Source organism: Mustela lutreola, chromosome 15 (genome assembly GCF_030435805.1).
Source record: "Mustela lutreola isolate mMusLut2 chromosome 15, mMusLut2.pri, whole genome shotgun sequence".
Taxonomy (NCBI): Eukaryota; Metazoa; Chordata; class Mammalia; order Carnivora; family Mustelidae; genus Mustela; species Mustela lutreola.
The window spans coordinates 35,959,905-35,985,656 of NC_081304.1; the positions used below are offsets into that span (position 1 = coordinate 35,959,905).

The 25,752-nt window shown below is 45.6% G+C and overlaps 2 protein-coding genes across 12 annotated transcripts in view; one reads left to right on the forward strand and one right to left on the reverse strand.

Moving 5' to 3' along the window:
• The window catches only part of MYO19 (myosin XIX), a 32,992-nt gene extending 15,543 nt beyond the window's left edge, over positions 1-17,449 (reverse strand). The window contains exons 1-11 of one of the 5 annotated variants that reach the window (XR_009347942.1): positions 17,285-17,449; positions 16,470-16,609; positions 15,086-15,237; positions 12,007-12,145; positions 11,390-11,538; positions 9,530-9,643; positions 3,508-3,640; positions 2,747-2,816; positions 2,110-2,212; positions 1,362-1,458; positions 1,143-1,219 (exon numbers count right to left, since the gene is read on the reverse strand). Coding sequence is in view for 4 of the 5 variants with exons in the window: in XM_059148439.1 (XP_059004422.1) it covers positions 1,143-1,219; positions 1,362-1,458; positions 2,110-2,212; positions 2,747-2,816; positions 3,508-3,640; positions 9,530-9,643; positions 11,390-11,538; positions 12,007-12,145; positions 15,086-15,097 (894 nt within the window). In the remaining variant the exon portion in view is untranslated. Of the gene's footprint in view, positions 1-1,142; positions 1,220-1,361; positions 1,459-2,109; positions 2,213-2,746; positions 2,817-3,507; positions 3,658-9,529; positions 9,644-11,389; positions 11,539-12,006; positions 12,173-15,085; positions 15,238-16,469; positions 16,610-17,284 lie in introns of those variants that run through there. The other 4 variants (XM_059148439.1, XM_059148438.1, XM_059148440.1 and 1 more) reach the window with 4 other exon arrangements.
• PIGW (phosphatidylinositol glycan anchor biosynthesis class W) lies at positions 16,726-21,568 on the forward strand. 7 transcript variants are annotated; one of them, XM_059148450.1, is made up of 2 exons: positions 16,726-16,872; positions 19,730-21,568. In XM_059148450.1, the coding sequence occupies exons 1-2, from the start codon at positions 16,852-16,854 to the stop codon at positions 21,248-21,250; spliced, it is 1,542 nt and encodes a 513-aa protein (XP_059004433.1). In that variant the 5' UTR covers positions 16,726-16,851; the 3' UTR covers positions 21,251-21,568. The 7 variants fall into 7 exon arrangements, with proteins under 7 accessions (XP_059004433.1, XP_059004437.1, XP_059004435.1 ...); XM_059148454.1 differs by lacking the exon at positions 16,726-16,872 and adding an exon at positions 17,499-17,595; XM_059148452.1 differs by lacking the exon at positions 16,726-16,872 and adding an exon at positions 17,520-17,840.
• Positions 21,569-25,752: the final 4,184 nt, after the last annotated feature.

Sequence of the window (25,752 nt, forward strand, 5' to 3'; positions counted from 1 at the left end):
ATTGTGGGGCTTCTGACAGCTCAGCCTGGGGTGGAATCTGGGACTGTGTAGTGGGCTCTCTGTCCCAGTCCACACTCTACAGTGGACTGTGCACTCACTGATCCACACGGATGAGTCCCCAGGGGCTACAGAGAAGAGACTCAAGTCCAGCAACTTGAAAGCTCTCAGACCCTTATTGGGGGAGTAGGACCTCCCCTACCGTCCCTGTCTGGTTCCAAGCAGGGGGTCTCTACATGCTACTAGAGTTGAGGCCACAGCCTACCTTCGGAGAAGACTGCCATGCCCAGTGGGCAGAGGGTCAGGATACTGCAAGGTCAACACTGTTATCCAGAACCCAACTGTTGTCCACTTGCCCTGGTTGTCCCCATGTGCTTTCCCTCTGGCCAAACTCTAGCCCTACAGTGCATATACAGGCCATGACCCCCTCCTGCCTGAGCAGCCCCCATCCAGAGGCAGAGGTCATTTCCCAGTGCACCACCATCTCCCCCCGCACAGACTTCGCTGTGGCTGCTGCCAACCCACCCTATATATCCCCGCTGGTGCTCTGGGAGGGTGAGAAGGGAGGCCACTTGTGGGCCCAGCTCACCTGGGTCAACACTCTGAGAGGAGGGAAAAGTGGGAAGTCGGAATACCTACATCTGATACAAACCGTCAGTGATGTCTGACCTAGGGCTAGAGAGGTCACTTTACTTCTCTAGTCTTTTCAAGCATAAAAATGGGAATAATCTCCATATGTGTAGGACTACTGAAAAAAACAAGTGGACTAAGAGGTATGAACATGATTTTAAAAGTCTGTTAAAGTCTGAATACTTTAGACGAAGCTGTGATAGCGTTAGTTTCTATTCTATATTCTGATCACTGCAGTAGTAACTGACCTAGGCACCTCACCCTCCCCCCGCTGAGCCCCCAACCACTGTGTTAGGTTTTAACCACCGCATCTGTGCAGTCAATCATTGTCCCCTATGCCCTATCCATCCTGACACCCCATCTAGGCTCAGTAGCACAGAGGGTAACTGACTCCTTAGAGGTTGCACAGTGGGGCTTCAAGCCCTAGATCTTCAGAGTTCAGAGAAGGGACCCATGAAAGGGGCTACCCATCCACCACCTCTGCCAAACAGAAGAGATGTGCCTTTTCTTCTAACCTGAAAGATGTTGTTCTGAGCAGGGGTGTCGATGCCCAAATGAAGCATGGCCTCTCTGGTCACCTTGAAACAATCCTCTGAAAAGGAATCCAAGTCACAGCCCAGGGTCAGGACCAGAGGTCAGCAGGGGCATCGAGGGGTGAAGGCAGGCCCTGTGCAGAGGGTGAGTGGGTACTGATGGGCCAGTCCAGCCAGGGTGCTAGACAAGGCTCCCCCTACCTTCCAAGGTCCTCTCTGGGTTGGGCAGCCAAAAGAAGGCTGCTCCCTCGGGGAGGTGCCACTGGAGCCTCTCGTCCATGCTGGCTCCTTTACAGATCTGTGGGGAGGAGTGGGCAGGTGGTGGAGGTGAGGGTGTGAGGAAGCCAGGCCTGCATAAGCCCGGGGTTGCCTCGAGAGGAAAAATGCTTTGGTATCACAAGGCTGAGAGGTGAGAGAGCCAAGGCATAGAGCCCAGGACAGGCCCAGGGACAAAAGTCGCAGCAATAGTTCTGAATGTCTCCAACCTGATGCAAAAACAGCCTGCTGAGGAGGCCTGTGGTCTGATGAAGAAAACACGACTCCTGTCTGGGGAGCCCAGGTCCATATGAGCAGGAGACATCCTATCCAGGCTCTGGGGTACCCCAAGCCTGATGGGAGACACATCAGACGTAGCTCTAGGGAAGTTCTCACTCTGCTGGAGACAGGTGCCATTCTAAGAGTCCTTGGTCTGATGAGGGAGACTCAGTCCCAGTGTCAAGGACCTTTTGGTCTGATAGAGAAAGCAAATGCATCTCCAGGTCAAAACCATTCTGGGAGCCAAGGTCCAGCGTGGGGCAGAAGAGTCACGGAAAGTCTGCAGGAATAAGTGGCGGCATCACTGAAAGCGGTGTGTCAGGCCTGGGGCCTGGTGGGCAGAGAAGTGGGCTTGGAAGCTCAGATCCATCTCTACCCTACATCTGGGCAGCTGTGGGCCCAGCTGGACACAAACCTGGTAGAAGATGTGGAAGTTCCTCTCACTGGACGCCTGACAGGCCACTCGTGTTTTCTCCAGGAGGTATGTCTGGACTGCAGCTCCGGTCATCTGCTGGGCCCTGGGCACAACCAGGTAGGCATTTATTAAGGACTTAATGTCTGCCAGAATGCAACATAGCCACTCTCCCCAAAGCTCTTCCACCTAGTCAAAGTGGGTCTTGAGCACTAGGGACCACCTGGCAGGTCCATGGGTGGTCTAGAACATTCCCCTGTGACCAGCTCAGGTGGACAGGGCCAAGGCCTCTATATACCATTTTGTCCCAAGTCAAGGCAGGAACAGAAACCCCTGCTTCAAGCTCAGGGGTGCAATCCAGAGAGGTGGTGGTTTAACTGGAAGCCCCTGAACCAGGGTAGAAGCCAGGAGGAATTCATAGGCCATGATAAGCACACTGCCTCAGTGTCTTTTAGAGGCTGGAGTAGCTAGAATTCTCCAGGTTCAAAGATCACCCTCAGGTTCATTTATTCCACAAACATTACATGCCAGGAGGGGCAGGGTTCTGCCCAGAGGAGCAGCCCAGGCTGGAAGCAGCCCTAGCCACTTTCAGACTCCCCATCCCCGTCCTCCCCTTAGCCAGAGTGGCAGCAGCCATTACCTGTTTAGCTGGAGCTGGATGAACTTCCCAAAGCGACTGCTGTTGTTATTCCTCAGGGTGCAGGCATTCCCTACAGATCACACCTAGGTTCATACCACTCCCCCAGTGTGACCGGGTTCTTATGGGCCGGGATAAGGGCACGTCCCTATCCTCAAGTCACCCAAAAGCCCCTTTATGGGTTTCCATGTCACAGGGGACAGGACTAGGGAATGGGCACTTGGGCTTCAGCAAACGTGTTTCAGGAGGGTTAGAGCTTCTTGGCAACGAACTGGAATGAGCAAGCCTAGCTGGTCAGGGACTGTATTCTTTGAAGGGAAAGGGCCAAAACCAACAAGCTGTCACTACTGAGTTAGACAACATCTAGGTACAACAGACTTATATCCGCTCTGCCTCGGGACAGCTGTGGGCCCAGCCAGACGCACCTAGGCTCGAGTCACAACATGGACACTCACTGAAGAGCATTCTTAGACAAGTCCCCTTCTCTGAACCCTCAGGAAACCATATGTAAGAATAGGATTTGAACAAGGTGAGCCACAAGGTCCTCTCTGGCACTCTGTTACATCTGCCTAGGCCAGAGGAGGGGGTGATTCTAACGGAAGGAGCCCAAGGGCACTCTGGGAGGTTGCGGGTCCAAGGCAGTGAGTGATACTCTCATCCTCCAACTCCCACAGATGGACTGAAAGCACTACTCCTCTCCTTGGGAAGTGGCAAATCCCAGGGGAAACAGAATCAAGGTACTATGCAGAGAACACCAAGCTCACCAAAAGCTTCCATGACAGGGTTGGAGTTCAAGATTCGCTGTTCAATCCTCTCTGCAATCTTGTGGCTCTCTTGGGATGTGGGTGAGGCAGCCACCACAGCGTAGAACTTCATCAGGCAGCGGGACGTCCATGTCTGTGGCAGAAACCACCCTGTGGGAGCCATGTCCACATTCCCTCCTACTGTACCTCATGATATGGGGCCCACCAGAGCCCTCTTCTCCAAGCACAATGCTGACCAAATGAGGGAATGCTGAATTCAACTGTGTCCTTGGGCAAGGCAATTCCCCCATCTGTGAAGTGGGGGGTTTTTCACTTCTGCTGCTCCTAGTTCCAGAGGACACCTTTAAGAAATGAAGGAAGCTGGGAGAAGCGACAACCCACCTTGACCTGGGCAGGCTACTCAGTGTCTCTGAGGGCTCACAGCTAAAACTGACCACATCCCCAATGCTCTTTACTCCTTTGTATCAATCCCAATATTCACATGGTTTCATATTCCTTTGGCCTAAAGAACTTTAATATTCCTTGTAGTATAGGCCTACTGGCAATGAATTCCTTCAACTTTTGTCTGAACGTCTTTATTTCATTTCCATTTTTTTTTTTAAAGATTTTATTTATTTATTTATTGCGGGGCTCGATCCCAGGACCCTGTGACCATGACCTGAGCCGAAAGCAGAGGCTTTAACCCACTGAGCCACCCAGGTGCCCCTCATTTCCATTTTTTAAAAATTAAAAAAAAATTTTTAAAAAGTAATCTTAAAGTAAAATTTTAAAGTAAAATATTTTAAAGCAAAGCTCAGTGTGGGGCTTGAACTCACAACTCTGAGATCAAGAGTTGTATGCTCCACTGACTAGCCAGCCAGGCATCCCTTGTTTTACATTTTTTAAGATATTTTGGTATTTTTCCTCGTAACAGAATTCTAGGTTGACAGATATTTTTTTCTTAAAAACAAACAAACAAACAAAAAATGAAACAAACCTCAACCCCAACTTTCTTATTTATTAAGTAATCTCTATATGCCCAATGTGGGGCTCAAACTCATAACCCTGAGATCAAGAGTTACATGTTCTACTAACTGAGCCAGCCAGGTGCCCCAACAGATACTTTCTTTCAGCACTTTTTTCTTTCTGCACTTTAAAGATGTTGCTACTACCTTTGGGCCTGCAGGTTTTTTTGCTTATTTGTTTGTTTTTGTTTTAAAGATTGGCTGACTTATTTTTTGAGCAAGAGAGTGAGAGAGAGCATGAGCAGGATGGGCAGAGGGAAGGACATAGAATCTGAAGCAGATTCTTTGCTGAGTGTGGAGCAGGGCTTGATCCCACCACGCAGGGCTTGATCCCACCACCCTGACATCATGACCTGTACTGGAACCAAGAGTCAGATGCTCAACTGACTGTGCCACCCAGGCATCCCTGGGCTTGCAGGTTTTGAAAGATGCCCATTGTCACTCTTATTTTTGTTCCTTTTTCCATAATATTTCTTTTTTGCTGGTTCCCCTAAAAGTTTGCTCCTTATGTTTGGTTTCCAGCAATTTGTTTTCTTTGTATTCATCTGCTTTTGCTTTCTGAACTTCTTGGATCTGTGCTTTTCATCTTTTGTTCATTGTGTAAGGTACAGCCTCTGATCCATGTGTTCTCTTTCTCCTGGTGCACCAAGAACAACTATGGTAGCCCGTGGGCTACCGTACCACAGCTCTCAGATGTGCTTCTCTCTGTTTCTCAATTTGAATTATTTCTATTGATTTACTCTCAAATTTACGGATGTATTCATCTGCAAGTCTGGTCTGTTGATAAGCATGAAACAATTATTCATTATACTTTTATTTTTTATCGTTTTCATTTAACTCTTTATAGTTTCCATATCTCTGTTAAAGAATCTTTTCTGGAGCCTGACAAGCTTATGAGAAAAGTTGTGGACATTCAGGGTCCCACAGGTTTCAAAAGCTACCTACAGTGAGGCTCCCTGGTTGACAATCCTATCTATAAACATGAAGATTCTAATCAGTTGCTTAATGAAGCATTTAAAGCCTTATTCTTAAATATGAACAGAAACTTAAATATGAACAGTGATCATCAACTATTTGATAAACCTCTTTTATACAAATGACAAATATCACAACAAATGAAGGAAAAGGAACTAGAAGGAAACAAAGTCAATGCAAGGAGCAGAAGACAAAATCATGAAGTATCCTCAAAAATAAGATACTGAGGGGTACCTGGGTGGCTCAGAGGGTTAAGCCTCTGCCTTCGGCTCAGGTCATGATCTCAGGATCGAACCCTGCATCGGGCTCTCTGCTCAGCATGGAGCCTGTTTCCCAGGCCCCCCTCTGCCTGCCTCTCTGCCTACCTGCGATCTCTCTCTCTGTGTCAAAAAAAAAAAAAAAAAAAAATACTTGGGGCGCTTGAGTGGCTCAGTGGGTTAAGCCTCTGCCTTTGGCTCAGGTCATGGTCTCAGGGTCATGGGATCGAGCCCCGCATCCAGTTCTCTGCTCGGCAGGGAGCCTGCTTCCCCTCTCTCTCTCTGCCTGCCTCTCTGCCTACTTGTAATCTCTATCAAATAAATAAATAAAATCTTAAAAAAAAAAATACTGATATGTGAAATAAGACCAGGATGGTGGGGCAGTAGGGAATAATATTGAGAGAATAAGAGAGAACTCTCAGAATTAACTTTTTTTTTTTAACAAAAATCCAAAAAATTGGAAGGTAGAGAATATCTCCCAGAAGGTAAAACAAAATATTAAGAGACAGAAGAACAAGTAAGAAAAATAAGAATATTAGATAATTAATCAAACTTCTTTCTAACAGGAGATCCCAAAAGAGAGAACAGAAGGGAGGAAATTATTAAATTGTTAGCTGTAATACAAATTTCCCCCAACAAAAGAACAGGTTAAAAAAATCCACACAAAATATCCAGCATAGCAAATGAAACAAAACAAAACAAAACAACCATACCAAGACATAGCACTGTGAGTTTTACTACCTATGAATAAAAATTAAGACTGTAAAAGCTTTTGGAAAAACAAAAACAAAAACACAAACAAACCAAAACACTAATCACCATTATGGATTGGGACTCTCAGTCACAACACTCAAAGAACAGAGAAGGAAAAAACCTTATAAATTTGGAAAGAAAATGGTCTCCAACCTGGAATTATAAAATCCAGCCAACATATAAAATTTGAGGCAAAATAAACATTTTCAGAGGTGCAACAACTCAAAAATCTGCCCACATGTACCTTTTCCAAGAAGCTACTAAAGAACATGTTCCATAAAAACAAGGCCGTTAAGAAACTGAAGCCGCAGGCTCCAGCAACAGGTTTTCTGGGGGCAGGGGTTTGTCATAGGACAAAGGGCAATTGGGGGATCCCGGAGTGAGGCAGAGAAGCTCCCAAGTAGTAACTGTGTGGCAATACCCACTGACAGCCACCAGTCTAGGTGGGAGCCAGAGATCTGGGAGCTCTGGGAAGAACATCACCAAGAAAAAAAAAGGATCTGATGTTCTGGCCAGTGGACAGGTGTTATGCAGCTTTGGTGATAGGTTTAGTAGTAACTTAATAATAGGTATACAAAAACTAAACAAGTGAAAAAAACAGGGCGATTATGAAGTAGAGGGCAAGTAAAATTATATAAGAAAGGACAGCTTATTATACTGCTTTGCTATGAGCAATATATACATGGCTGTAATACTGCATATTAACTAGAAATTGTGACATTTATGTATCTGGGGGCAGAGAAATAGGGCTAAATCTTTATCATACCTGAAAATGAACGATAAGGTAAAAAAACTGAAAACTTAATAAAAGGATGTTGTTTAGAAATATGGATGCGGGGTGCCTGGGTGGCTCAGTGAGTTAACCCTCTGCCTTCGGCTCAGGTCATGATCTCAGGGTCCTGGGATGGAGCCACGCATCGGGCTCTCTGCTCAGTGGGGAGCCCACTTCCCCCTCTCTCTCTGCCTGCCTCTCTGCCTACTTGTGATCTCTCTCTGTGTCAAATAAATAAATAAAATCTTAAAAAAAAAAAAATACTGACGCAAATGCCCAAATAAAATGCTAGAAGATGTGAAAGTTGTTGCCTCTGGAAGAGAGCGACAGTCTTTGTAGATATGGGTAGGGCTGCTGTTTTTTTGTTTGTTTGTTTTTTGTTTCTTAATTTATTTATTTGACAGAGAGAGAGATCACAAGTAGGCAGAGCAACAGGCAGAGAGAGGGGGAAAGCAGGCTCCCTGTTGAGCAGAGAGCCTGATTCAGGGCTTGATCCCAGGACCCTGAGATCATGACCCTGAGCTGAAGGCAGAGGCTTAACCCACTGAGCCACCCAGGTGCCCCTACTGTTTTTCTTTGTAAGCCTTGCGGTATTGCTTTTGAACTATGTAGTTATGCTACTACTTATTAAAAATGAGCTTAAAGGGACGCCTGGGTGGCTCAGTGGATTAAGCCGCTGCCTTCGGCTCAGGTCATGATCTCAGTGTCCTGGGATCGAGCCCCGCATCGGGCCCTCTGCTCAGCAAGGAGCCTGCTTCCCCCTCTGTCTCTGCCTGCCTCTCTGCCTACTTGTGATTTCTCTCTGTGTCAAATAAAATAAGTAAAATCTTAAAAAAAAAAAAAATGAGCTTAAAAAAAATATATATATAGACCCAGCAAAAGACCATAGCGACTGCTCAATAAAGTTGCTGACCTCCGGTGGCATGGGTTTCAGGCCAGGTCCGCCTCTGCTCCCCAGAGCAATTCTGGAGGACGATGCGCTTCCTCTAGGAGCCTGGTATGAGCCACTGCACTGGCCACTTTGAAAGAGCTCTTGAAGATCTTCTCTACACCCAAGTCCAAGCTGTCATCCCTGCAGCTTACTATTTTCACCTGTTTCCTTGTCTTTCCCAGTGAACTAAGAGCCTCCCTGGAAGCCGTATGTTGCATTTTTCATCTTTGTTCCTTCCCCTGCCATTCTTTTTTTTTTTTTTTTTTTAAAGATTTTATTTATTTATTTGTCAGAGGGAGAGGGAGAGAGAGCGAGTACAGGTGGACAGAATGGCAGGCAGAGGCAGAGGGAGAAGCAGGCTCCCTGCTGAGCAAGGAGCCCGATGTGGGACTCAATCCCAGGACGCTGGGATCATGACCTGAGCCGAAGGCAGCTGCTTAACCAACTGAGCCACCCAGGCGTCCCGTCCCCTGCCATTCTTTAGTGGCTAGCCCACGGCCTAGAAGCTGGCAGGTACTCAGTGCTCAGCAATTCTCTCACATGTTAAGTATAGGCAGAGGCAGTTTATGGTCTAAAAAAATCCCTTGTGATGGTAAAAGCGTTGTGGAAAGGGTGGAGTGGCTGGGTGAGCCTTGGCAAGAAGGTGATGAGGTCTGGCCTGGTGGCCTCCTCTGACCAGCTGTGCAACTCCTGAACCAGCCCGGTGTAGCATTCTGTCTCACCTGTTGTGGTTTGGGAACCTGGAGCCACAAGACTGCATCAAATGATTCTGTCCTTCCGTACAGCTGGCCCAATGCACAGTCCTTGCCATCATGGCCAACCCATGTAGTGGGTGGACTACTCCGTTAAACCTTTTCCCACCAGTAACCCCAGGTACTTCTAGAGTGCTGCCACGTGCTAAGTGTGCCACCAAGTGCCTACGTGCACTGATCCATTTAACTCTCGTAGGAGTCCCATGATTTTCAAGTTGGTCCTCCTATCCCTGTCATGTTACAAATCAAAGAACTGAGGTTTGCAGAACCTCTTAACCATATTCTGGAATCCCCAACAGCTGACTTTTGTTTCCAGTGGTGTCAGCGCAGAGACCTTTGAGGAGAAAAATGAAGACTGAGAGAAAAAGTATCTCACCCAGTGTTATGTGGAAGAGCCTGGACTAAAACGCTGTGTCTTGACTTCCTGCCTTAGCTTACCACTGCACGCTGAGTCCCTGCTTTAGCCAGCCTATCTGGGAATGACTAGGCAGCAAACGACTCCACAAGGAATGACCTCCTTCTTCTCTGCCCACCCCACCAGTCAAAAAGTTGACAGGGTAAGAAAGAGGCCCTCCTACCTTTCCAGCACCACTCTCTCCGCTGACAATGATAGATTGGTTGACTGGCTCAATCAGGCTCTTGACGTTCCTGTAGGTCTGTTCACCCACAGTGAAGATGTGGGGCTTCAGTTTCTAAAACATCAAGGGGTGAGAGGCCACATAAGGGAACGCCTGTCTCCAAGGAGTGGTTGATCAAATGACGGCTGAGAGGGGAGGCTGCCAACAGCAGCGCCAGGTTTCCTCTAGAAAAATCCCTTGGATATAACAGTGTTAGACCCAACTGTGGGACCCCTATGATGGCTGTATCCACTCACCTTCTCTTAGTATGGAAGCAGTGCTGGCCTTTACCAGTTTATAACCTTAACACTTTGTCCTCCCATTTTATCTTACCTTATGTCTTATTCTTATTCTGCTGCTTATTATTTTGTGTTACTGTACTCTGCAGCATGCAAAGAACTTTCCTATAAGTTACTGCCTAAAAAATCTATCCATTAGTTGGGTAGCTAATCCTATTTTATGGACGAGAAATCTGAGGTTTGGAGGTGTTAAATAACCTTCCCAAGGCCACTCAGCAAGTAATTGTAACCATGTGACTTGAATTTCAAGGCCACTATTCTTTCCATTTACAAATACTAATTATCCTCAATGTGCTAGGCATTAAACTGGGCACTGGGGAAACAGGAAACCATGACATGGCTTTTGCTTTTGAAGAGGCTCTCAGTGAGATATGGGCTCTCAGGGAAGACTCAGACACTTAACCATGCATGAGCTTCTGGGGGGCCAGGCCATCTGCACAATGCCTAGCCAGCCCGGCATGGCCCACCCAGCAATCATCATCTATCCACAGATTCCTGGAGAGAAGGCACTGCTGTGGATAATGACAGAGCCTTCCCTCTCTGCACCTGCCTCTGCCCCAGCCTCCTCTTCCCTGGACTGTTAAAAGCCTCCAACTGTTCTCCCTATATCTTTTTTTTTTTTTTTTTGAAGAATTTATTTATTTATTTGACAGACAGAGATCACAAGTAGGCAGAGAGGCAGGCAGAGAGAGAGGAAGCAGGCTCTCCAATGAGCAGAGAGCCCGATGTGGGGCTCGATCCCAGGACCCTGGGATCATGACCTGAGCCGAAGGCAGAGGCTTTAACCCACTGAGCCACCCAGGCACCCCTGTGCTCCCTATATCTTGTTTGACCTTTCTGAACTTGACTCCCCCAGCTTCCAGAGTAATTATCCCCATGGCAGGCTCCAGTCAGTCCCTCCACTCCTGGGGGAGCAGCACCATGGATATATTGCACCTGCTGTGCTGCTTCAGACCCTTCGCCAGCAGCCCTGGATTGTCTCATCTTCCCATCTCATCTGCTGTCTCTCTCCTTGACAGTAACCTTCCTGCCAGCAAGTTTGCTCTTCCCTCTCTCTGAGGACATCATGCACTTAAACACCAGCTAGTTTATTTGCTGCCTGCTCCAACTCCAACCCCACCAGAATTTATTCCTCTCATTCCTCTTGGAGGAGAGGAACAAGTGCTGAATTTTCTAGGGCCTTCCTTATTTATTCTCCCCCCTCAAAAAGGTTCATTAAATACACAAATATACCTTCATAAATCTGTCCCTATTAATAACGTCACAAACAAGAAAAAAAAAATCCGTTATTCTATCTTTTTATTTTAGGTTCCAAACTCAGTTAAACAAATATTTATTTATATCTCATTTTGCACCTGTCCTGTATCCAGAATTCTTCAATCCCTTGGTGGGCAGGGCTGTGGCACCAGCAAACTCTGAATGACTGCATGGCTGGTGAATAGATGGATGATGATGGGGAAGCTGCAAGGAGGCCTAGGGGATATGGCGGAGCCCTGAGGCCCAGGATGTGGCTGAGTCTTACCTGGGGCTGCGGAGCAGCATGGTACTCTCTCATCAGTGCTGGTGAGTAGAGCTGAGGGACGGGCTTGAAAGGGTTCAGAGCGACCAGGGTGCAGCCAGCATTGGTGTAGAATATGTCTGCTGCGTACCGAGCCTGCAAACACCTCAAGACTGAGGCAGAGGCACTTTTAGCAAAGTCTGGCTCAAATATAGACACAACTGCCCACACAAACACTGGCCTAACAGTGCTACTAGCAATTAGCCAAGTGCCTTTAGATCCCAGCAGCTCCCTGATGAATAGGTACAAGATCTAATTAAGATGAGCCCCAAATCTGGAGCAAAGTCTGCCCTGGGGAGTCTGTGTGCAGCTGCCAGGCAGAGGTCTGGAGCAGCCTATCTGGCTCGAGGTCCTGCCTGCCTTGGCTTGACCAGGGAAAGCTGTGCAGACTACCCACATCATCTCCACGCTCTTGGAGACGGCACCTTTTTTAAGATTTTATTTTTAAGTAATTTCTATACCCAACACGAGGCTCAAACCCACAGGCCCAAGATCAAGAGTGGCACGCTCCACCAACTGAGCCGGGCAAGCACCAAGGGCTGTTTTGGAGACGGCATTGTTGAGGAGAGGGAGGCCCATACCTGTCTCCAGTGTCACAGGATTCACCTTGGTGAGGTCATCTAGCTGGTGCAGCGGGGCTTCCCCGCTCAGGAACTCCTGCAGGTCTTCTCTGAGGGACTCCCCACCTTGGGCACCAGAGCCTGAACTGTGACCATTAACCTGAGAAGCCATGAGAAGAGGGCCATGAAAGCTGGGACTGAGACCAGCTGGCAGTAATACAGGGGTGAGGGCCTGAAGAAAGAGAACAGGCTTCTACTAACATAATCTGGTTAGATTCTGCCACATATGTTCAGTATGTTCAGTTCTGCTACATACTAAGACTGTGAGCCTGGTTAAGTTACTTAACTTCTCTGAGCCACAGCTTCTTTATTTGTAAATAAAGGAAAATAAAACCAGTTTGCAGAGCTACTGGACAGAAAAATAAAGAGACACCCAAAGCACTTAGTGCCTGGCACACAGTGTGTACTCAGTAAATGAAAAAATGCTATCCCCTCTCCTCTGAATGAGTGCCAGCTTCCAGGCTGGCCAGCCACCAGCCTTACTGGGCCTGGTAGGGGTGAGGACCAAGGTAGGGGACTGCTATAGGGAATCACAAACCATCCCTCCCCCAGGAAAAAACCATGGTTTGGGCGTTTTTTGAAAGAGAACATTTAGCATGTGATAAAAAACCAGCTGTGACGTAGCCCCATGCCTTCATCACCTGGCTCTCTGGGCTTAAATTTAGCCTGGCTATTTAGTTAACTTCCTCTGCCCTGGTCCACTTGACAGGGAGCCTGACTTGGAATTGGATGAGGTTAAGAATAGGCACCAAGGGGAAAAGGCTGTTTCTCTTTCGCCTGTACGATCCTTGATGCCAACACTTTCCACATGTTTCTTCTTTCCATATTTCTCATTTTTCCTCTTATCTCTCTGGAGACTGCAGTGAACATGGGATGGGGAATAGAAGACAGTAGTACCTGGCTGAAATCTGCTTTTGGAGAAGGGAGTCCATAATACGACTGTGTAGGTTTCAATGAGATTAGTGAACCCAAAAAGTTCAAAGTTCCCAAGGTGGTAAGTGTTATTTGAGAGGCCCAGCAACAAGTTTCTTTCCAAAGATGTTGCCTGTTCTCTGAATGTAGGCCTACCATAATTCACAAGGTAGGCTCTTGGCCTCTAGGATAAATGCTGAGGTCAGACCATGGCTGGAACCATGCAAATCACTCTACTCTGGGGATGGAGGGGGGGAAATCACAAGCCAAGCCATATTTTAAGATCAGCTCTGATCCAACTAGTTAGGCAGCTGAGTATAATAGTCAAGAGCCTAGACCTTAAAGCTAGATTTTCTGGATTTGAATTCTGATTTTACCACTTACTAGTTGCATCATGTTATGTAAATTACTTAAAACTCTCTATGCTTCAGTTTTTCTCATCTATAAAATGGGAATGCTGATAGCACCTACGTCAGACCCTAACAAGCACATCAAGGATTTAGAGAAGGTACCTGGTATATGCACCCAAAGTTAGCTATTATTATTCTTTTAAAAACAGCTCTTCTTTAATTAGGCAATGATATATCAAGGCCTGAAAAGCACATACCTCTTTAGCCTGGAATTCTTTTAGAAAATGATGCTATGTAAAGGCCATAGGAATATTCAGTATATATTGAGCTATCTATAATGGTAAAAAAATTGAAAACAACCCACATGTCCTAATGGTGGACAATTTATAGTATATCCTTATAAAGGAATAAAGCAGGTTACAAAAAAGTATGATAGCTTCAAACATTTTAAAAATATATACTTAGGGGGAAAAAGGATATTTTCTAAAATGTTATCTCTGGGTAGTATACTTACAGGTAATTTTAATGTTCTTGTTGCTTATATTTTCCACATTGCTTATGGTGAATGTGACCTTGAAAAAGTCACATAACCTCTCTGACCTGTATCTCCAAAATGGGGATATAGTAGCTCTGTACATGTAACACTGTAACCTACCTGAGGACTAAACAAAATTATTCACATAAAATGCTTAGACTAGTACCTACTACTTAGGTGGGGCTCAACACAGAGCAGCTGCCAGTATGGTTATGATGAACATTACTGCTTTTTTAATAAGAAAAAAAAAAAAGTTAAACACAAAAAAAGCCCTGAGCAGACAATTGTCCTGCCAGCTTCTCCCCAGTCTCAAGCTCATTCCATAAGACAAAAGTCTGGAAGATGATCAAGCAGTAGTGTCTACCAGGGCTCCCTTGAGGCTGGATGGCTTTCCACCTGGTTATCCTAGTAAGTCTCAGGCACTTACCTGCCTAGGACTCCACCAGACTGTGAGCTCCTGGAGAGCAGGGATCACCTTAAACATCTGCCTCAGCCCAGTGCCTGGCCACATTTTGTAAATAAAAATGCAGCAAATATCTATCTACTGGCATTCTCTTTGGAGTGAGAGCTGCATGAGAAGGATGATACGGATAGGAGATGGGTGATTTGGACTCCTGAAGGCCTGGGGCCACAGTAGAATTTTTAGAGAGGCAGAGGCCTGGCGTAAGGGCCACAATAGCAACCTCTCACCATGCACTTCATGATCCATTCATTAGACTCCTATATTTCCATGCAGATATCTTCACCCACATTTTGCACTGACACCTCTGCTTGGACTGCTTACTTCCCTTCTCCACCTAGCTAATTCCTACACATTCTTTAAGGTTCAGCTTCAAAGAATACCTCCTCTTGGAAGCCTCAGACCTTCACTGTACCTCAACAGTTCAGGCTGGCAGGGACATCTCTCAGGACTCCTTCCCTGGTTCAGGTTTGTGAAGTCACCAAAGTACTCCAAGGAGTCCCCTCCCCATCCCATCTTACCGTCCCATCTTACTCATCTCAGAAAAAAGGGCTAAAGACCACAGTAAGAGAGATTCAAATCAGGTATCAAGAAAAGCCTCTCAATGACAGGTGAAAGGCACTGGAGTGACTGGGTGAAGAGTGAGAAGAAGAAAGACCTTTAAGGGATCTTTCCCTTCCTTCCAGGTCAGGGTAAGTAGAAACGTCATCCAGCCACCTAACTGACAGGTGGGAAGTGCCTTAGATGCTTCAGGGCCTAGGTTACCTAAGGGTGACATTTTACCTGCTGGAGCATCCTGCCTCAGTGTGGTCAGCCAGGGTTCTGGGTCACAGGCACGAGGAGTGCTATCCACCTGGTCATGGAGGCACAAGTTGGAACATAGGTCCAGCAAAAGGCTCAGTTCTGGAGGAATCTGAGATGAGTCACCTCAGAGCCTATGACATGAGAGAGAAGACAAGGGCCAAACACAAGTGAGGGTTTCTTCAGGGTGACTCACTCATGCTCCTCCCACCAAGCAAGGGGAATCAAAACAAGAATCAAGGCGAGCCTGGGCAGAGAGGGAAAGTCTGTCCTATCCCTTGACAATTAGGGAACAGGGGAAACTTTTATGAGAGCCTCCAGGGGCTCCCCAGGCTCTTCAGGGCCAGTTTTACTAGAGAGGTTTGGGGTGGGGCTGCATATGTTCTGAATCAATGCTGTGGAGGATGGAGATACTGGGAGACAGAGAAGTCTCATGCCCTACCCTCTCCAGTAAACAGAAAGATCCTATTTTTGTATAGCGAGTAATTGATAGACCAGGGAGGCTGAAGTCAATTCTTGATGCTCTAGGAAAGCAGTTGTGTGGGAATAAAATCACAGCCCATTCACAGAAAAGCCACTGATCACCTTCCTGGACCACCTTCATCCTTCATCTTGAAAATGGAGGTAGTAAAATCTACCTCACAAGGAGTAGTTGTGAAGGTCAATGATGTCATGGAGTATAAATCTGAATATTCAGTCGGAGGGGAAATATTGTTATTACTAGTAAGGACTACAGAGGATGGATAATCCATCTGGGGACACTAGTCAGGAAGAACAGTCCAGTGTCAACTTTAAAAATGCAAAGATTTCAGAGGAGGAAAATCTGAGAAGGGGGTATTGTGAGGCTATACCAAGGCCAATCTCTGAAAATCTGTTAAGAGACCCTAAGACTTAGAATTTCCCAGGCATTACACCTCCCTGGCAAGGAAGGATGAGGATGAGGGGTGTCTGTAATGGACTGACCCTAGCAGAGACTCTTTGAGGCTCTGAATATATCTAGCATGTGAAAGACTTCAGGGATAGGGACTTCATACAAGCTGGAAAAAGGACAGAGAAGAGCATCAGGAATGTGTTGGGCATATTCACCTTGGACATTGACCATATGGGGACATGACCACATAAGGGACAGCCATGGAGAGGGCAACCCGAGAGTCAAGGAGAACAAAGCTCCCTCAACTTGAAGCTCATTTTAAAAGAGAGGATTAGGGGGAGCATAATAGGTAGTGGAGTTAGAAATCAAAGCCCACAACTCCTCCAAGACAGATCACAAGAGCTCTCTAAGCCTTATTCCGTTTACTTGTTTGCAAAAAGGAATACTAATACCTACACCTCAGAATACTGAGGTAAGGATCAATTGGGCTAGTACCTCAGAGAACGCTTTGCAGATGTTGGTTATGATGATGCAGCCTCCGTACCCAGCCAGAGTCAAGTCAGATTAGAGCGGTTTTCTCCAGTTCTCCCAGCTTCGCGGTTACCAGCCAAGAATTTCTGGAAAGGGTGTGACCACTGTGGACAGAAAGGAGACGGTAACACGCAGATGAAACTCCGAGTCAGGGCAAGAGGCAACCTGATCACTAGCTCCTCCTCCTCCTCCCCAGCTAGTTCGTCCCCGGCTTGGAGGACAGTGGGAGGGCAAGCGAGAAGAGCTGGGTAAGGGTCCCGGGAACCCAGCTGGACCCGCCCCCGGGTTCCCAGCGGGAACCAGGACTCCCTCTTTGGACGAGGTGCCCGCCGGGACTAGGGCTGGGATGCCGCTCCGGAAGCACCTGGTACGGGGAGAGTGTGTCCTTCCCAGGAAGGTGGATGTGACCCCAGCCAAGGGCGCGGCTGCCCTGACGCTTATCCGGGCCAGCAGCCCCTTCCCCGGTCCCAAGGAGTGAGACAATAAGGGCAGGAGACGGGACTCAGCCTCCCAGCTGAAACCTTTTCCCGACCCCGGATCGCCGCCTTCCACCGAGGTGGAGAGGTGGAATGGGGACCCTGAAAGGTTCTCTTTCTAGGCAAGGGCCAAGAGCTGAAATACGAGACAGTCAAAAAGGAAATGAGAAAGGGTAGGCAAAGGCGCTTTGGAAAAAGGAGAGGAAAATGCCCCCCGTTCCTCAGCGCTCCGGGGGCAAACCGGCCTCCTCGCCCTTTCGGGCTCGCGAAGCGCTTCGAACCTGGGCTGGGGGTGACACTCACCAGTCCCACGGCCCGAGCCGCCGAGTGCGCGGCCCTCGCCAGGCGCGACTGGAAAAGCAGGCTGGGAGAGACGGCGGGAAGAGCCCGGGGAGGGGAGGGAAGAGGAGAGGGCGGGAGCGAGCCGGGGAGGAGAGGAAGCCGGGAAAGCCAGAGCGCACCGGCCGGCCGCCGCTCGGGCCCAGTGGCCTGGAGCCAGCCGGCTCCTCCCCCGGGGCGGGGCGCGCACTGGGCTCCGGACGCACGTGGCCCGCTCTGGATGCCGGGGTCGGAACTAGGGGCTCAGCTGGGGCAAAGTATTTCGAGAACCTGGGGTAAGATGGGGTTGAGACGCTGGTCTCCCGTATTCCCGTGGGAGAGGCGCGGGAAGCAGGGCCTCCAGGGTCTCACAGGGCCTGGGGTCCTTCGGTAGAGGACGCCGTGGTGGAACACTGAGCCGGGCCCCCTGACCCCACCACTCTGAGAGAATCGTCGTGAGGTTCGAGGGGCGGCGGTGGAGCGCGTGACACGCCTGCTCCGGGCTCCTCTGACGGACCTGGGCGCGGCAAGCCCACCACAGGCAAGAATTGGCGCGCGGAGCTTAAGCGTTTGGGAAACGAGCTCGGGTCCTGGCAGGGGCGCGCGCGTGCGCGGAATCCGCCGGCCCGGAAGCGCAGGCTGCCCTACGTCGGCCGGAAGCGCGGCTCGGGAGGCGGAAGTGGGTTGCTCTTGCATGGCTCTGCGGCTGCGGTGGGAGTCAAGCAACCCGGGCCAAGTAGACCGCCGGCCGTCAGGGCGCCGGAACATCGAAGGCATGGGAGGTGTAAGGGACGGCGCGGCCGTGGCGCGTGTCCGTCAGGACAAAGACTCCTTTATTTCTAAAAGCCAGACGATTCTGATCGGTTTGTTATCCTGTGAAATTATTGCTGGCTCAGACAGGCCGTCAGGCACGCATGCATCCATTTGTTCTACATGGTTCTGGTTTAGTCAACAAACGTGTTCTTTCTGTGTGCCCCTTTAAAGACTTTGAAATATGAGAGAGGTGTTTTACAGCTCTTTGAAACCACGAATACTAGCGTGTGCTCTACATCCAGGCCTTTCCTGGACGTTCGCCCCTTCCCGAGGATTAGCATCCACTCTACCCATCTCCACCCTAACCTGAAAGCATGACTGTGAAGGAGGTAGGGAGCAGCCCGGGGCTCAGGATGTAACTGGAGGACTAGTATTTTGTACTGGAGGCAATGGGTTCAGAGAGGCTGTACACACAAACCAAGGTCTCCAACTCCAGCGTGTACTTAAGTAACTTCTTTCTCCCTGTCCTCTTCTGATTTGACTTGAAGTCATTAGTTTTGTTTGCATTACAAAATTTTAATAGCATATTATGTTTGTAATAAAAATTCATTTCTCTGATTCCATTTTCAGGATTTATATCCCAAAGTAACTTTCTTTGAGAGTCTGCCTTATATAGAGGATAGCTACAGCTCATTAACCAGTAATTTCATACTATTGGTATGACATTCCTACCCTTTTTAAAAGATTTTATTTATTTTGAAGATTTTATTTATTTGACAGAGATCACAAGTAGGCAGAGAGGCAGGCAGAGAGGAGGAAGCAGGCTCCCCGCTGAGCAGAGAGCTTGATGACAAGGACCCTGGGATCATGACCTGAGCCAAAGGCAGAGAGGCTTTAACCCACTGAGCCACCCAGGTGCCCCAAGATTTTATTTATTTACCTGAGAGAGAGTGAGATAGAGAGCACGGAGGGAGAAGCAGACTCCCTGCTGAGCAGAGAGCCCCAGGCAGAGCTGGATCCCAGGACCTTGGGATCCTGACCTCCTGAGCCCAAGGCAGACGCTTAACCAACTAAGCTACCCAGGGGCCCCTCCTTTTTTTTTTTTTCTTTTTTTTAAAGATGTATTTATTTACTTGAGAGAGTGAGAGCACTGGTTGGAGAGGGAGAGAGAATTTCAGACTCTGGGTTGAGCACAGAGCCAGTGGTGGGGCTCAATCTCAGCAGGACATGAATTGAAACCAAGAGTTGGATGCGTAACTGAATGTGCCACTGAGGTGCCCTGACATTCTTATCCTGAGGTGTTAGGCTTCTTCCCACAATCCTTGGAAGGGGAATCACAAATTCTATTTCCTGCCCTGATTTGAAATCATTAGGCCTAAAGTTCTGCTGTGAAATCTAGGAATAAAAGCAAAATCAGGCCCCTGGGTGGGGCAGGCGTTTTAAGGACCAGACTCTTGGTTTCATCTCAGGTCATGATATCAGGATCTTAAAGTCGAGCCTCCTGTCGGACTCTGAGCTTAGTGAGGAGTGTACTTAAGTTTCTCTCTCCCTCTGCTCCTACCTGCACACACGTACGTGCTAATAAATCTTTATAAAGAGTAAAATCAAGTCCTGTACATATATATGCCTATTCCAGAAGAACTTTTCCAATGCATCCCTTTGCTCATATTTTCACAGGAAGAAGAAAAAATGTCTCAAAAGCAGATGAAGGAAGCTTTTGTCAGTAACCACAATGGAACCAGTGTGCTTGAAGTCACCCAGGGCCTATGCTTACCTGCATTCTGTATCCTGTGCAGAGGGCTTCTGATCATTCTCTCACAGCACTTGTGCTCTTCACATACCTGGAGAACTAGATTCTTCACTGACTTTGTTTTCCTAATAGTTCCCCTGGTGGCCACTTTGACCATTTTGTCTTCATTTGTCCTCCTTGAGCACCTTGCTGTAATTATCCTTGGGGCAGGGCTATTCTATCAAATATACTGCAGGAGAACTTGCTGTGCCAGAATGCCTGTCCAGAAAATACTTGAAAAATTCTTGAAAATTGGTCTAGAATCAGAATACGTTCCAGCCATCTCTTGTTTCCGTGTAATTAACAGTGCATTTACTGCTATTGCCATTTTGGCTGTGGACTTCCCACTTTTTCCCAGAAGATTTGCCAAAACTGAGCTCTATGGGACAGGAGCAATGGATTTTGGAGTAGGAGGTTTTATTTTTGGGACTGCAATGGTTTGTCCAGAGGTTAGGAGAAAATATACTGACGGGTCCAGATTTTATTATCTTACAAAGTCATTGTACTCTGTTTGGCCACTAGTCTTCCTAGGAGTAGGACGATTAGTCATTATAAAATCCATAGGCTATCAAGAACATTTAACTGAGTATGGAGTTCACTGGAACTTTTTTTTTACCTTAATAGTTGTGAAACTGTTAACATCACTGCTTTTAAGTATTTTTCCTCTAAATAAATCCTGGATTATGGCCATTAGCATTATTGTGTTATACCAGCTAGCCCTTGACTTTACCCCACTGAAAAGGTTAATTTTGTATGGCACTGATGGCAGTGGCACAAGGATTGGTTTATTAAATGCCAACCGAGAAGGAATAATCTCTACTTTGGGATATGTGGCAATTCATATGGCGGGTGTGCAAACAGGGTCATATATGCTTAAAAAAAGATCACATGTCAAAGACTGGGTAAAAGGAACATACCACATTCTGCTGACAGCTATTAGCCTCTTCATATCTCTTTACATAGTTCAGGTAAATGTAGAAGTAGTATCTCGGAGAATGGCCAATTTAGCCTTTTGTATTTGGATAATTGCTTCTAGCCTGATACTTCTTAGTAGTTTATTACTGTGTGATATAATTTTGAGTTTTGCCAAATTTCTAATTAAAGGGGCTATAGTACCATGTTCTTGGAAACCAATCCAGTTATCTGCCACAAATAAAAAGCATTCAGAATCTCTAGTCTCTGAAGCTGAAAGAAAGGAACCCAGTCTTTGTTTAATCACAGCTATGAACAGAAACCAGTTAATTTTTTTCTTGCTGTCAAATATAACTACTGGTTTGATCAACCTGTTAGTAGATACATTACACAGCAGTACCTTGTGGGCCTTAATTGTGCTCAATCTCTATATGTTTACCAACTGTTTAATTATATATGTGTTACACTTGCAAGATAAGACTATAAAATTTTGGTGACCAATGTGGGTACAAAGTACCTGTGTTACAAAAATATTACTTTAATGAGGGAGAATATTAAATGTGAAAAAAATGGGCTTTTGGCAACCCAGTGTTAAACATATTATAGAATTGAGTTTCAATCCTCCATAATAGTAGTGATGCTTACTGTTATAGTGTATCTTAACACCATGTAATTTTAAAGAAACTGTAGTCGTGACACTGAAAGATTAGAGGGTGGTGGGGAGGAGGAGATTCACTCTCCATTTTATATTACAAACCATTCTATATTTTTTTATTGTATGACTTCTATAATAAAATTTAAACATCTCAGTGTGATCACGAAATTGTCAACTTCTTAATTTTTTTTTTTTTAAGATTTTATTTATTAGAGCACAAGCAGGAGGAACAGCAAGCAGAAGGAGAGGGAGAAGCAGGCCTCCTGCTGAGCAGGAAGCCTGAGGCAGGGCTTGATCCCAAACCCTGGGATAATGACCCAAACCAAAGGCGGACACTCAACCAACTGAGCCACCCAGACACCCCTGTCAACACTTATTTACTGCTCAATTTTAACCTTTTAAAATAGCCCAAGTATAAAAAAGCAGGTGTTGATATATCATCAAATACCTATTATAAAGTCAGAAAACAAATGCTCCAAAGAATGGACTGAATTGTACGATGTAGTTTACATGCCTAGTAATTATAAGACAATAGTTTTACTTTGAGACTAATATTTAGCCAACTCTGCTACGAATAACCAGGTTTCCCGATACCCTGGAGCTTGTAATCCAGTGGGGAAACAGACACCGAACAACCATTATAAACTGTTAAGTCATTAAGTACAAGTTATCCAGAGTGTCAAACCAAGAGTTGATCTAGTAGAGTCAAAGTTTTCCCCTCAGATGATGATGATGATGATTTTTTTCTTTTAAGGTAGGCTCCACACCCAGCACAGGTCGGCGGGAGGGAGGCGCAACATGGGGCTCAAACTCAGACTTTCAGATCAATACCTGAGCAGAGATCAAGAGTCTGAGTCTCAACCCAGATACACACACCCATGGATGTTTTTGTTTTTGTTTTTTAGCTAGAGCTGATGGATAGGATAAGGAGTTAAAATGTGGTAAGAGAAGGGGTAAACAGCATTCTAGCATTCAGCAAAGGTCCTGAGTTGAGAGGGAAAATTGCACATCTTGGAACTCAAGGCTGGAGCTCAGAAAAAGGTAGAGAGGGTGGGTAATAAGCTAGAGGGCAGGCAGGGACCATATCAGACATACCTCATTTAATCTACCATGTTAAAGGGAAAGAGAACCTGTGAAAAAGTCAAGTACTAGGCTGCTTTTTTTTTTTTTTTTAAGATTTTTATTTATCTATTTGATAGAGATCACAAGTAGGCAGAGAGGCAGGGGGAAGCAGGCTCCCCGCTGAGCAGAGAGCCAGATGTGGGGCTCGAGCCCAGGACTCTGAGATCATGACCTGAGCCGAAGGCAGAGGCCTAAACCACTGAGCCACCCAGGCGCCTTAATATAATGATGGCTATACTAACATTTAATATCCTACTGGGAATTTAAAAATTCTAAGCAGAACTTTGAACCAGCTGTTCAAAACTAAGATTTAAAAACCACAAAATCCTTAGTTTCCAATTATAATGTTCCCTGTATATTGTTTAAAGTGGGCAAAAAAGAGGGGTGCCTGGGTAGCTCAGTTGGTTAAGGGTCCTACTCTTGATTTCGGCTCAGATCTCGGTATCAGGGTTGTGAGTTTGGGCTGGCATTGGGCTCCATGCTGGGCACGGTGCCTACTTAAAAAATAAAAAATAAACTTAAAAAGTGGGCAAAAAACCCCTAAAATCTGCCTTTCTGTTGTGTTCTATTTTCAAGAAAAAATCTGATCTTTGCAGAAATAGTGAAGGGTCAGAATGCTCAAGTTAATTTTATACTTGGTAAGGAACCTGGATTATTTGTATATTGTAGGTAGCTCTTCCTCTTACATTACGTTTTGCATTTGTGGTTTTAATCAGTTGCCTCTAAATTAGTTAAGCATTTGTTTTATTCCCAAAATTGTTAAATAGTCATGTTATTACACTAATTAGCTTACTTCAATTTGTTACATTGATGATGGCTAATTTAGTATTTATGTGGCATTTTTGCCAACTATAATCAATGATATTTGGAGTCAATCTATTATTGAAAGGAATTTTCTCTCTAAAGAAATCAGTATGTTGAGCAGTTATACAGCTATTAAAACAAAAATCAGATTCTATTTTCAATTAAAAAGATTTTTGAAATTTAACCAGTAAGATTATAGCCTATCAATTAAGCATGACTAGGAAAGGTGATTGGTTCTCTTGCTATGTCAGAGTGATTAATACCCGACGACCTATCTGTTTAAAGCATTCAAAGGAGGGCTGAGGAGACTAAACATACTGTTCTCTCATTTAAAAAAAGTAATTTATTTGATGACTGGATGAATATGTTGTCTAACTGGCCTGCTGCTTTTCGGTAACTGCTCCTTCATCTTTTCTAGATCTTAAATCTCTCTCAACAAGTTTATGTCTCACAATTATGGATACTGAATCATAAAGGAACAAAGTGTACTCTCTGTTTTTTCTACCTCCAGTTATGAAAGTCATATAAGAGAAAGCTAAGGAAACAGCATTCATAAAAACAGAAGAATTAGTTTAAAAATTCTGACTTGGTTCTAGTTTATAGAAAAGATCATTTGACATAGATTACTGAGCTCCAATGTACCACGTATAGGTGCTAGGGAAACAACAGAAAATAAGACAAAGTCCCTGCCTTCAAGGGGCTTATTTACATTTTAACTTGAAGACATTATTTTCCCTTAAAAGAAATTTTTTTTCCCTTTGAAAAAAAATTTTTAAAAGATTTTATTTATTTATTTGACAAAGAGAAAGAACAGCAGGGAGAGGGAGAAGCAGACTCCCTCTCCCACTGAGCAGGAAGTCTGATAGGGGACTCGATCCCAGGAACCTGAGACCACGACCCAAGCTGAAGGCAGACACCCAACTGACTGAGCCACCCAGGTGCTCCCTTTGAAAAATTTTAAGTGGGGAAAGTATTTGCAGACACAACAAAACTTCCCACTGTCAGCTCATGGGAAAGAAATCCAAATTCACAGATTCTGAGATTTGGACAACCAGGGTAATTTAAATAACATTCTGCTATTGATTTTACTACCACACAAAACAACATGGTTATCATAGTGAAAACAACAAAAGGTATTCTAATTGGCTAATTTCTTTTTCAATTATCAATTTTTTAAAACAAATTTTAAGCCATCTCCACACCCAAAGTGGGGCTCGGATTCACAATCCTAAGATCAAGAGTCACATGCTTCATGACTGAGTCAGCCAGGTACCCCTCAACTATCAGTTTGTTTGTTTTTTTTAAAGATTTTATTTATTTATTTGACAGAGAGAGATCACAAGTAGGCAGAGAGGCAGGCAGAGAGAGAGAGAGAGGAGGAAGCAGGCTCCCTCGATCCCAGAACCCTGAGATCATGACCTGAGCCGAAGGCAGCGGTCTAACCCACTGAGCCACCCAGGCACCCCAACTATCAGTTTTTGAGGACAGATAAGGGAAGGGGATAAAGAAGGAAGAATATAACTTGGTCTATGACTTTATCCTACTCATGACCTCCAGGAAGTGACTTATTCCCATGACTTTAACTTTACAAAAACTGGAGCTATCTACCAATATGTATCAATAGCTTGTGTTTAGAAGAGGACATTTTATTTTTATTGAGCATTGTCCAATATGATGTATAAATTATATAAAATCATATTTTGCTCCCTAGGAGTCTGTGTATAATCTATGAATACAGAAAGTAACATAAGGCATAAATCGGTACTCATTTCTTTTAAACGTAGGTTGCTTGGAAAATAGTCCTATCTCTTTTACGCTTGAGTCTTGTGGCTGGCTCTCGCACACTGGGAATCTAATAAGAAAAAGAAAGGTATTTTGTTGACAATTTATTCTCTCTCCATCACTCTAGGTGCTACTAGGTACCAGCAAAATATCCTTTGCTGTTGATTGTGTTCTCCTGGCCTTTCAAGTCCTTCAACATTGCCTCTCACAATGGCTGTATCGAAATTTAAAAACAGGCAACAGCTGGCTTTTTTATGTAGTAATAACTTATTTTGTCGATTAAGAGTTAAGCTCTCTAAAGGCAGATGCTTAGTCATGAAATAATTCCTGCAGCAGTCTTGGTTTTAGCAGAAGCTAGACCAATAGTGAAGATGAGTACCTGCTCGAAAACTAAGAAGATAAGATAGTTAAAACCTCTAAAAATTGTTTCTCAGTGAAATAATTTTCTAAGCATTTCTCTTCAATATTTATCATATTTAGAGCACCCAGGCTATCACCTTACCTCCTTAGGAACTTACTTATGTAGCAAATTAGCCACCTTTATAACCTTACAGTGAGTATTCACTAAGTATCTATGTGTTGTCCAAAGACATGAAGCAGCATGCTCAGTGGATTTAAAAGACAAATCCAGGGGTG